The sequence below is a fragment of the Lepus europaeus genome, chromosome 10 (assembly GCF_033115175.1).
Source record: "Lepus europaeus isolate LE1 chromosome 10, mLepTim1.pri, whole genome shotgun sequence".
NCBI classification, from domain to species: domain Eukaryota; kingdom Metazoa; phylum Chordata; class Mammalia; order Lagomorpha; family Leporidae; genus Lepus; species Lepus europaeus.
Genome location: NC_084836.1, coordinates 91,462,333 through 91,475,497, shown reverse-complemented (window position 1 = coordinate 91,475,497; position 13,165 = coordinate 91,462,333). Strand labels below are relative to the sequence as shown.

The following is a 13,165-nucleotide window of genomic DNA, read 5'->3' as shown; positions in this document are numbered from 1 at the left end:
CATTCAGCTGCCTGTGAATTTTCCCACGTTAGTTTTCCTTCGCTCCACACACCATCATCCTGATGGTCTCAGTTACAGGTTTTTAAGAGCAATCATGAGCCTAACTGGGCACAAATCTCTAGGTGTCATAAAAACACAAAGTCTTGTGCCCTTATAAGACTTAGTTATAATCTCCTGCAGAGAGTTCTAGGAAATACATTTGGAATAAGCTCTTTTCATGTGCTTGCAAAAAATTTTGAGACTGTTTCTTGAGGCACGTTATTTAGCACTCTTTTCTATTTCCCTGCACATTATCAGAAACCAGAAACCCCACTAATTGCTTGCAAGATGCAGATCAGGCCTCCTTAAGAAACAAAAGCTTTACCATTTGTCAAGCTACAATGAGAATAAGTTCTCCCAGCCCTTCTGTGAAATGATATCTACAACTCTCTTGTAACAGTTTTGAAGCTACCTAAATGGGTAGTTTTGCCACCCCTATGCCTTGGTCATCAAATTACCTATCAAGGAAGAAAGGTAGCCCAGAGTGCACCCTCCCAACTGTGCCCATGCTCCAACCTTGGCACTTGGTAGCTAAGAGCAGGGATCACTGCTTAGTTCTTGTTTGGTGACTGCAGGCAAATCTCAGCTCTTACATTATAGCCTCAATAAATAATTCTTCTTCCTAGACCTAACAGGAAGCAGAGAATCCATAGCCTAAATCTCAGTGCTTTAAGAGGTATAGTCCAAAAGATAGCTTACTTGCAAGTTTGAAAGTTTGATACAGAACAGAAAAGGAATAATGATTGATTAGGAGAATCTGCCATTTGCAAAAGAGAAATGTAGAAATAGATTTGTGATCGCTGTGAGTATATGGGGAAGGAAAGATAGGGGTAATGATCATGGGAGCCCCAGTGAGATCCAGGTACTTGTGACAATATCTTATTTCTTGGAAAATGGTAATAGTAAATTGCTTTCAGCTCTCTGAATATAGCAGGCAATCAGACTTCTACTTGTGTCTCACTTTCTAAAACTACTTTCAGTTTGAAGTGGAAACTTGGGGAATGGTTTCCAAGAGCACATTAGTTGAGACACTGAAAAAAACAGAGCTGTCACCCTCCCACATGAGTCATTGGGGTCCAGAACTAGGATTACTTTCCTTAACAAATAAGAATTCTTTTCTTTATCTTTCTCTTTTTTCTTCAAGGTTTATTTATTTATTTGAACGTTAAAGTTACAGAGAGAGAGAGGGAGAGACAGAGAGAGAGTTCTTCCATCCATGGTTCACTCCCCAAATGGCAACAACAGCTAGAACTGGGCAAGGCTGAAGCCAAGAGCCAAAAAGGAGACAAGAGCTTCAGTGGGTGGTAGGGGACATGCACTTGGGCCATCTTATGCTTTCCTAGGCCATTAGGAAGTAGAACAGCTAGAACTGGGCAAGGCTGAAGCCAGGAGCCAAAAAGGAGACAAGAGCTTCAGTGGGTGGCAGGGGACTTGCACTTGGGCCATCTTATGCTTTCCTTGGCCATTAGGAAGTGGGACAGCTGGGACTCATCCACTCTGCCACAACTCCGGCTCCCAGCCATACTTTTCAGTTGTCCAATGTGGCCACATCCTTAGAGAGAAAAAAAAATTAAAACACAATGTGTGCTAAGTAGTCCCAGGAACATGTTAGAGGAAGTAAAACAATTCAAATTCCTACAGGAGCCAAGCATTTGAACAGCAGAAAGTTGGATATATCTAGACTCCAGAAAAATGGGACACCCTCATCCTTGTCCAAAGAACAAGTGAGACTCAGCACTCACTGTTGGTGCCTTATAGTGTATAAACCAGCTGTGTTGTCTAAAGGAAAATCACAAAATCTGAAATCTTACACAAATTTCCTGGTATTTTAATATTGGACCCTAATTCAGTATCTTCTTGAAACACTATGTAGACCAGAAAGCAAACCATTAAAAGCTGAGATCTGTGTCTATAGCCTGGATGCAGACCTTTGGCTGCAAGTTTGTAGCATCAGCCTGCACAGAATCATATAAAATGTCTGAGAAACCTACTAATATTTGGAATTTCAGGAAAGCTACTAATGAGAAATGTATTCTGTGCTATGCACACAGTTAAGCTGATAACACCAAGACTGATGTTAAACCCATCGGTTTTAATTCATGCTAAAACCTTAAGAACAGGGGATACTGCTGTGGCATAACAGGAAAAGCTGCTGTCTGCGGTGCCGGCATCCCATATGGGTCCTGGCTGCTGCACTTCTGATCCAGTTGTCTGCTATGGCCGGGAAAGCAGTAGAAGATGGCCCAAGTCGTTGGGCCCCTGCACCCGTGTGGGAGACCCTGAGGAGGCTCCTGGCTCCTGGCTCCTGGCTTCAGATTGGCACAGCTCCAACTGTTGCGGCCATTTGGGGAGTGAACCAGCAGATGAAAGACTTCTCTCTTTCTCTCTCTGCCTCTGCCTCTCTGTAACTCTTTCAAATAAATAAATGAATCTTTAAAAACAAACAAACCTTAAGGGCAGATTTTATTATGAAGTGGGAGGGGGCAAAGACATAGCAGCTACTCATAGAATCCATTTTTTTTTAGATTTATTTATTTGTTTATTTATTTGAAAGACAGTTCCAGAGTGGAGGTAGGAGTGAAGTGGGAGAAAGAGATCTTCCATCCACTGATTCACTCCTCAAATGGCCCCAACAATTGGAGCTGGGCCAAGCCAAAGCCAGGAGCATGGAACACCATCTGGGTCACCTATTTGGGTTCAGGGCCCAAAGACTTGAGCCATCTTCTGTTACTTTCTCAGGTGCATTAGCAGGGAGCTGGCTTGGAAATAGAGCATCCAGGACTCAAACCAGCACCCATATGGGATGCTGGTGTCACAGGCGGTAGCTTAACCCATTGTGCCACAGCACCAGCCCAGCACAGAGTGCATTTTCTTTTATAATAAGAGTCACATGCTGAGCAGACACAATGCACTCAAACTGTAATGCACACCCACTGTCACAATGACAAGAGTGAGTTGGAACAGCAGTTTTCCCCAAAAGAAGCAGAATTCAATCTTAATTTCAATACGAAGTAATTTCCCTTATCCAAAATGGATGCAACCAGAAATGTTTTGGATTTGCATTTTTTCTTTTTTAGATTTCAGAATATTTGCCTCTACAAAATTATATATATATTGGTAATGAGACTCAAGTCTAAATATGAAATTCATTTGTGTTTCATAAATAGCATATACATGCAGCCTGAAGGTAATTTTAGACAATATTTTAAACAATTTTGTATATGAACATAGTTTGTATACATAAAGACTACCAGAAAGCATCACCTGTGGTGTCCTGACACTGCTCAAAGATGTGTGGATTTGGAGCACTTTATATTTTAGATTTCAGGTTTTTGGGTTGGGGCTGTTTAACCCACATACAAGTTCTGCAAAAAGCTGTACTTTTTTTCCCCCAAAATGTCTCAATTATTTAAGGACTTTAAGTCACTACATATAATTTTGGTACTCTTTCCCTGAATAAAAAAATTGTTCCATTGTTTCTTTTGATTTTAACTAAAGACCCAAAGAGTAAAATCAGTGATGGAGTTTTTAATAGATAAAATGGGCTTAGCATTTCCTACCTCCTCAGTTTCACAGAACAGGAGGCTGGGACTTCACTGGAGTCATATGCCTACCAGTGGGATCCTCATTCCTTTCCTATAAAGAAATATTGTCTGGGAGCCACATTATCTTGAAATGGTTCAGTAATCACTGCCTACCACCCAGGGATGGGGTTTTTAGCACAGAGAGAAACATACAATTTTTAGGACTGGTTTTGTTACTATTTGTATTACTTTTATTTATTTATTTATTTATTTATCATTTATTAAACTTTTATTTAATGAATATAAATTTCCAATGTACAGCTTATGGGTTACAATGGCTTCCCCCCTCCCATAACTTCCCTCCCACCCGCAACCCTCCCCTTTCCCGCTCCCTCTCCCCTTCCATTCACATCAAGATTCATTTTCAATTCTCTTTATATACAGAAGATCAGTTTAGTATATATTAAGTAAAGATTTCAACAGTTTGCCCCCATATAGCAACACAAAGTGAAAAAAATACTGTTGGAGTACTAGTTATAGCATTAAATCACAATGTACAGCACATTAAAGACAGTGATCCTACATAATATTTTTTAAAAATTAATTAATTTTCTATGCCATTTCCAATTAACACTAGGGTTTTTTTCATTTTCAATTATCTTTATATACAGAAGATCGATTCAGTATATAATTAGTAAAGATTTCATCAGTTTGCACCCACACAGAAACACAAAGTGTAAAAATACTGTTTTAGTACTAGTTATAGCATCACTGCACATTAGACAACACATTAAGGACAGATCCCACATGAGATGTAAGTACACAGTGACTCCTGTGTAACTCATGCTAACCCATGAGAATATTGTAGGCATGGAAAGCCAAGATACCATGGAAAAGAATGAAAAGAAGAAGACCTAAATGAAAGATCTCTGTGAGTGAGATCCCAGTGGAAAGAACGGGGCCATCAAAGAAGGAGGTACCTTTCTCTGAATGGAGGAGAGAACTTCCACTTTGACTATGACCCTATCGGAATAAGATCAAAGTCAGCAAACTCTAAAGGCTTCCATAGCCTTGGCAACTCATGACTAGAGCCTAGGGAGATTACTGACGCCATAAACAAGAGTGTCAAATTACTTTTATTTATTTTTAAAAACTAAGATGGTAGTGTCTATTTTATTTGAAAGTTTTTTTATTTGTTTGTTTTAATTATTTGTTTTTATTCAACAGAGAGGGAGATATGGAAAAGAAAGAGAGCTTTCATTCACTATTCACTCCCAAATGCCCACAATAGCCAGATAGGCCAGGCCAAAGCCAGGATCGAAGAACTCCATCCAGATGTCCTGTGTGGGTGGCAGGAATCCAAGCATGTAGGCCATCATCTGTGGTACCCCAGGAGCATTATCAGGAAGCAGAATAGTGGAGACTCAAACCAAACACTCCAGTACTGTAATTATTTTAACAAAAAAAAACTTAATTACTTTTATTGGAAAAGTAGAAAAACAGAAAGAGAGAGAGAGAGAGAGAGAGAGAGGGAGAGAGGAGAGAACAATCTTCCATCCAGTAATTCTTCCCTAAATGTTCCCACAATAGCCAAGGCTGGGCCAGACTGTAGCCCGGGGCCAGGACTCCATCCAGATCTCCTGCTGGGGTGATAGGAACCCAAACCATTAGACAATCATCTGCTTCCTTTTCAAATGCATTACCAGGAAGCTGGATTAGAAGCCAGTGAGTAGGGCTCCATTCCTGCACTCTGATAGGGGACGCAGGCATCAGAAGCAGTGGCTTAACTTGCTGAGCCACAACACCCACTCCACTGTAGTCATTTTAATTCTGTATACTTTAAGTTTTTCCAGTTATTCCTATATACAACAAGTCACTTGGCAGCTCGTAAACAACTCATCCATGAGATTAGGCAAAGGTGTGTTGCTCATTCTTCTAATAAAGAAACAGACCTGGAAAGATTCACATGTGTTACTCATGATTAGTTAGCTAATGATGGACTGAGCTGTGAATCCAAGTTCTCTTACTACTTTCCCATTGCTTATTTTCATTCATGCAACAAACACTCTTGTTTATTGAGCATTTACTTCATACCTGCTTTTGTGCCAAGTGCTGGTAAACTAAGATTTGCCCAGTCCTTGTAAAGCATTATCTCACGGAGTTGGATCTGTCATGAGCAACCTCATTCCTTGTATCTAATTAGGTTAATAAGGTTCCCTAGACTATTTTTTTAGGAAACTGTTTGTGTCAGCTTACTTCCAAGCTCAAAGCCTTTGTTTCGTGTGCTTTCAATAATTTTTTTAAAAAATTATTTGTTTGATAGGGAAAGAGAGAAAGAGAGGCAGAGATAGAGAGAAATTCTACCTGCTGATTCTCTCCCTCAGTGCCCACAATAGCTGTACCAGGCCAAAGCCAGGAGCCAGGAATTCCATCTAGAGATCACTCACATGGGTGGCAGGAACCCAGGTACATAGGGCATTGTCTGTTCCCACAGTGATATTTATGAGAGACATAGGAATGCTACATCTCTGTATTGAGACTTGGAGGAAGTCCCTTATTTATTTGTCCATGCATGTGCTAGACAAGCCTGATGATTTCTAAATCTTAGAAAGAAGACCAGGAATGGGGCATTTTAGTACTAGTCCTTGACCCTCCAAGACATTGCAAGAGTAATTAAATATATTCAGGGATGCATCTGTGCATTCTCTATTCCTGGGGCAGTCGATCAAGCTTGGAATAAAGGTTTATTGATTTAATTAATGTACCAGCACACTCTCCTTATATTATCATGGGTATTGAATAATTTATATAGGCTTGTATGTCACTGTATCTTGAATAAGGTATAACAAGTAGTCGAAATGTGATTTGTAGTAGACTTATTTTTAACCCTGACTACCCTCTGAAGTAGGAATAATATATCAGTTATTAAAGATGAACAACTTCTAATAAAGTTAAGTGACCTTTCTTAGGACAGAAGACTGATGAACCCATCTCCTTGACTCAATGCAATGTTGCATGTGCTCTGAACAAAGTGTGTTTATGGCACTAGGTACACAGACATTGATAATACTCATATCTAGAGCTAAGGAGTGTTCCAACTTCGGATTAAGCAAGATATTGTTTTTCCCTGACCTCAAGTTCACACCATTATAGCATCACTTTTGGACTTGTTATTAGTTCCCATTCCAGGAATCTTTCCATTGAGCATCACCCACCTCCACTCTCTTTCCCAATGTAAGGAACACTGGGGCCTTGTGCATCAGTGCATTCTGAAGCATGTGTGTATAAATGAATTGTAGATCAAGTCCTGTGTTGAATTTGCACTAACGAACAGAGCTGGGACGTCTTGGAGAAATTCATAATCATTTCCTCATTTATATATACAAAAATTCTTCAAAAGATTCGTAGAAAATTGAATTAAGAGATAAATTTATTTTGTTGCAAAAATTTTTTAAATCGATACATAGTTTTTTTTTCATAATATACATTTTCCAAGAAACTTTTGGAGTACTGCTATATTTTATGAAATCCTCTAAAGGAATTCATTCATTCAATTTGCTCAATCAAGCCTGCTTTAGGAAGAAAATTAATATTTTTTTAAATTAAGTCACTTACTTTTTTGTTTTAAGTAAGCAAAAGTAAATATGTCTGTGAGTATAGCTATATAACCTGAAAAACTACTCTAGTTATAAATGTTATACTCTACTTACACTTATGTTATACTTATACTTATGTTATACTCTAGTTATACTCTACCCTAGTTATAAATGCCATCCTATTTCTCTAAGTTTCTCAAGAATAAGATTAGGCTTTCACATCAAGTAATAAAGTTAATTATGAAGCAGATAAAATTGATTTCCTCTGTATTGATTTCCTCTGTGTTTGGGAGGCTGAACAGCCAAAGACATCCAGTTTCATATAAGTCTCTGGCTATGGCCAAATATCTTTTTAATTGTTCAGGAGGAAATAATGTTTATAAAGAAATAGCTATTTTCAAACTATTCTTGTATTTCTAATTTCAGCAATTAAATGAAGCAGCTTAAAAAATATTTTAAATATCTGTTAAACCAAAGACCAGAGCTCCTGAACTCCCTAGTCATCCTCATGAATGCATCTAGATAAGGGAGTTAGTAACAATATCAAGTGATGTGGATTGAAATTCAGCTAATGGTAACAGCCACAGTGGTAGTTCCACTCGTGTAGTGATGGTATTCAAGACTTTCCAAAAGCATGTCACATGATCAATAGTTATATTAAGCATGTAAAAGAAAGGAAAAAATGGTGATTGTAGTTGAGTGTTTGAGGACCAATGTAGACTAGCTAGGTCTCTAAGAGCAGAACAGAGGTGAATAGGTGGAAACCATATGGAAACATTGTCCTATGCATGTAGAAGAAAGGACTTTGAAATGATGGACACTGGTGAAAATGATGAATGCAAGACAATATGAAGTGTATCAGCTATGTTCCAAGTCCAGCTCATAATCTCAAGTTCTTCTCATTCAGGAGCACAGCACCATGCAGAAGTTACACTGCACCCAAGTGGACAAGATCGTGGCGCAGTATGACAAAGAGAAGTCGACTCATGAGAAGATCCTAGAGAAAGCCATGAAGAAAAAGGGGTAATACTGCTTATTTCCTTGTGGAGGCTTTCTCCCTTTTTATGTTTTGTCTTCCCACAATTCAGTTGTTCATTTAGCCTAAGGATGAACTTAGGGTTGTCTCAGTTTTCACTCTTAAAAATTATTCTTAGAAAATAAGAGACTCATTCATGTTTTTAAAAATTTATTGATTTATTTGAAAATCAGTATTATATAGCAAGATGGAGAGACAGACAGAAATCTTCCATCTGCTTCCCTCTGCTTCCATCTGCTCCCGACTCAAGCCAAGAGCCAGGAGCTTCATTTGGGTCTCCCATGTGGGTGGCAGGGTCCCAAACACTTAGTCATCTCCTGCTGCTTTTCTTGGTCATTAGCAGGGAGTTAGATTGTAAGTGGAGCAGCCTGAACTCAATCCAGTGCCCATATGGGATGCTGGCATTGCAGGTGGTAGCTTTATCCACTGTGCCACAATGTAGGTCCCAAGACTTACTCATTTTAAACACCAATGTTATAACAGGTCATGGTCTCAGTCAACATAGTTAGGATTTAGGGAAGGTCCTCAGCGAAGGTCCTGCCATCTTTTAATTCATTGTAACTAGTTCTGATGTGAAAAAGAAATCTTACTCACAAATAATTGAAAAACATACTTCCTTGTGGAAGATTTTTATGTAGAATTAAGCCACTGAAATATTTCAGCATTGCTACAAGCTCAGTGAGAGCAGGGAAGAAAATATTCAGTGCCAGGCGCTGACAAGGAATAGATGTGATGAGAGCCCTTGCATTTTTAGAGCAATGCTTCTTCCCAAGCAACTCTTCAATAACATAACGAAGCGTTCTGATTTGGGCTTTAATAAACCAGAGCATGCATGAAGACAGAAGCTCATGACCTGCTCTTGTTTCAGCAACAATATGGATATTCCAAAAGGAAAACATAATCACGGAAATAAGCAGTAATGGTTGCTGGGCAGTTGCCTAGTGTATATTTCCTACTCATGATAGAATAAAAAGCAAAATTACCCTGTGATGCCAAGAAATGCTATTTTCTCCCTCACTGGCATGTTTGAAAGACAAAAATCTGGCTTTAAAACCGAAAGGAAAGAATTAAAAATTCATTTCAAAGCTGAGGCCCTGTTTTCCACTTTTTCATCCCAAATAATATTTTCTTGAATAACTGAAAAATGGCTGGAAGAAAAAGATGAACCAAAATGGAAACTCTGTCAATAGACCCTTAACAATGAAATAATTGTTAGGTCTAAAGCATTTCTTTGTGGAGTAGTTGAATTGAGTAATCACGATACAGATAATATTTTGAAAGGTATGAATCTATTACTAGAAATACTGATGTTGCCCAATGAGCCATGGCATCTCATATTTGATGAAGATATTGTCTTCATCAGAAAGCTTTGTAGCAAAGGAATGAGGGAGATTTATAATTTCTGGCATTCATTTGCAGTTTTCTATTTTCAGGGGAAGTAATTGTCTTGAAATGAAAAAAGAAACAGAAATTAAAATTCAGACACTGACATCAGATCACAAATCTAAGGTAAGAAAGTGTTCATTTTAATAGCAGTGCCTTGCAGAAGATGCTTCATAATTTTTTTAGAAGGAGTTTCTAGTAAAATCAGAAATCACAAGTCTTGGGCAGTTGAGCGATCCTGTGGTTTGTGAATTCCCAAAACTCATTAGTTTTGAGAAGAGCCACTTAAAGGAACATCTGTTTTTGTCTTGTCTTTAGAAATATGCTAACAGTATTTATGATGTCTAACTCTTAGGCAGGGATAGGGTACCCCTAGTCTGCCAAGGGCCATTTGGATACTTATAACATCATTTACAGGCCATACAAAATAATCAACTTAAAATTTGGCCTGCTACAGGTTTATTGAATTTAGAGCCCCACCTGTGGTTGCCTTTGCATGGCCAGACCAAATAATTTTGCAGACCTTATTCAGCCCATGGGCCAGATGACCCTGTACTCCTGTTCTAAAGCATCAGATGAAGCAATACATGAAGAGAATAAAAAGAAGTACTGTATAAAATATAAAACATACTGCCCTATAAAATACACAGCATATACTTCTCTATAAGTAACATTAGATGTATTAGGAGTTGAGTCCTACTCTGTTCCAACTGCTGTGGAAGTTTTGGATGAGAAAAAAATCAAGACTTGATTGTCTAAGAGATGAACATAATTACTTGGATTTCCCCAAACACAGCAGAGAATAGGAGCTCAAGAAACCTTAATTAAATTTGTGGACATTTGGAGAATGGAGTGCCAAGTTCCAGTCAAGAACACAAACAATTCTTCCAGCCGTAACAGATTTTTTAAGGGGGGTGGGCAACACCTTTAAAGAAAGTTCCCATTGATAGGTTTGGTCAAATCAGCCGGCTTCCATAGATCTATATGCAGTTCTTCGTCCAGACCGATAGTTCTCATTATGCGTGAACCAGACATGCTGTTCTGAAAGTCCTCTGTGTTGCTGTGTATTGGTAAGCCTGAAGTCCATAGAAACCAAGCCACGTGTCTTTGGAAGCTGCTTCCCACTTTCTCATTCTCTTTTCTTTCCTGAAATGCTGAAGAATCAATGCTTGTGCCACATACCATTATTTTTAGATGCTTTGCCTAAATAGGAGAGAAGAAACTTTGGTAATGATGTCAGTTGGCTTTTGCTGCTTAGTAAACTGACAAATTGTGCCTTTCAACAGCTTCTACTTACTAGCCCGCGATTCAGTGGGTTAGAAATTTGGATTGTACTCTACCTAGAGGTTCGTATTTTAGCTGGACTCACTCACTTGTCTCTGGTAGGCAGAAGTTGAGGGCTGCACTTGCACATCTGGTGTTTGGCTGCTGGTTGTTTTTTCCTCTATGACCTCCCAAGTTTCAGCAAGCTAGCATAGGCTCAGTCACAGGGTAGTCCCAAGATTTTCAGCATAGCAGAAGGGTAAGCATTTTCCAGCCTGCGCTTGCATTACATTTGCTGCTGTCTCATAGTCTAAAGCAAGTCACAAAGTTAGCCAGATGCAAGGATATGGAGAGATAGATCTCAGCTTCTGACAAGAGTAGCTAGCAAACCACGTTACCAAGAACATGGATACGAGGAGGGGAGGAATTTCCACCCCGGTGTCTGTTAGGGTTGATGTGATAGGTCATGGCCCAGGAACAAGGAACACATAGCTCTCTGTTCAAACTGTGACCAGTGAAGCTGGAGAAGCATGAGGTGAAGAGAATTCTGATAGACTTGGTCAAGGAGCTCAAAGCCCAGATAAAGCAGAATGTGATCAAGATAGGAGTGAAATATAAGTCACCATTCAATATTTAGAGACAAAGTGATTGAATTGTTTTTATAACCACTGGCTTTGTGATTCTTATTGATTAATATTTATTTTTTTAGGTTGTGGGTGTCTAGGTATTTACCAAGTAAATTGGTGAGAGGGATTTGAATGCATGAATCACATTTGTTTTCCATTCTTGTCTGATGTACGAGGAGTTCAGTTGGCATCATCACTTTTCCCCCCAAACAGGTCAAAGAGATTGTGGCACAGCACACAAAGGAGTGGTCGGAAATGATCAACACCCACAGTGCAGAGGAGCAAGAAATCCGGGACCTGCACCTCAGCCAGCAGTGTGAGCTGTTGAAAAAGCTGCTAATCAACGCCCACGAGCAGCAAACCCAGCAGCTGAAACTGTCCCACGACAGGTAGTAGAGCATCCCTTTCTAGAGTATACTCCTAATTTTTTATGAAAGGTCAGCTGTGTGCATTCATGTGTGTGTGTGTGTGTGTATAAGGCTGTGAGTAAATCAACTTACCATATCAGTTACTCTTATATGTATATTCTTTGATGTGAACAAGATGAACTGTTAAGAAGTAGCCTCCGCCATCAGAGGACTTGCCGGTATTGGCGGGACATTACACGCAGTTGAAATGTCAAATGACAAGTGGTATTAAGGAGTGTCACAGACATGAAGGGCTTCCAATCTGAAAGAGCTCTGTCTCCTTTGAGTGGTCATGGAAACTTCACGCAATGGAAGAGCTGGACCTGGCCTTTGCAAAGTGACCTGGAGTCTCAGGAAGAGAAAACACTAGGAGATATAAAGACCAAAATAGTTGATCTCCCACAGTGATTCAATTGTAATCATTCAATGGATACTGTGGGCAGAACCTTTTTCCCTGTCTCTTCATTGTTGGGACTTCAGTGAATTTTAGGAAGAACAGCCTGGTAAGAAACAGCAAAGAAGTATTGATTTTCTCTGAACTCACCCCACTTCAGCAAAGTGAATATTGCATTTGAAATACTGCAAATGATGAGCTGGACTTTTCCCTGCACAGAAGAGAGATTTTGTTGATTAAGTCTTTTCATCACAGCTTTGTTGCCGCTTGCTTGCCTCCCACTTAGTGGCCACTGTATGCCATAGTTAGGATCTATCGGTGTATACAAAAGAGTATAAAATAGAGGCTTTAGACAAGTAAATCCAACAAAAAAAAAACTTTTAAAATCCCAGCTGCTTGAATATTTGGTTTCATGCCCAAATTCCCAGCCTTATTTGTAATGATAGGTATTGCCATAGGAACATTGTGGTTTTGCCTTGGTTTCTAATTCTCACTTGAGACAACTATATTAATCAGCTTTTTATTACTATAACAAATTACCTGAAGCAACTGACTATTTTTAAAAGGGATTTATTTAGTGCACACTTTTGGAGGGGACAAGTCCAAGATGGGGCAGCACTTCTGGTTTGGCCTCTCATGGGGGCAGTAGATGGAAGTGGCAGAGGTAGGATCACATGGTGAACCAGGAAGCAAGAGAGAGAAGCTAAGCCCAAATCAGACGCCTGCTTTGATAACAAACCTCTCTAGATAATGACCTTCCAAGGGCATATCCCCTACTGATCTAAGGACTTCCCATTAGACCCACTTCCTAAAGCCTCCACCACTGTCCAGTAGCATCAATCTGGGGACCAAGCTTTCAACACATGGGCCTTTGGGGGACATTCAGCATCCACACTG

General features: G+C 39.4%; 1 protein-coding gene across 1 annotated transcript in view; it reads left to right on the top strand.

Annotated features, from left to right (window-relative positions):
* The window catches only part of PLCB4 (phospholipase C beta 4), a 270,710-nt gene that overhangs the window by 244,678 nt on the left and 12,867 nt on the right, over nt 1–13,165 (top strand). Inside the window, exons 30-32 of the mRNA XM_062202283.1 lie at nt 8,067–8,182; nt 9,629–9,704; nt 11,681–11,856. Of these exons, the coding sequence (XP_062058267.1) occupies nt 8,067–8,182; nt 9,629–9,704; nt 11,681–11,856 (368 nt within the window). The remainder of the gene's footprint in view (nt 1–8,066; nt 8,183–9,628; nt 9,705–11,680; nt 11,857–13,165) is intronic.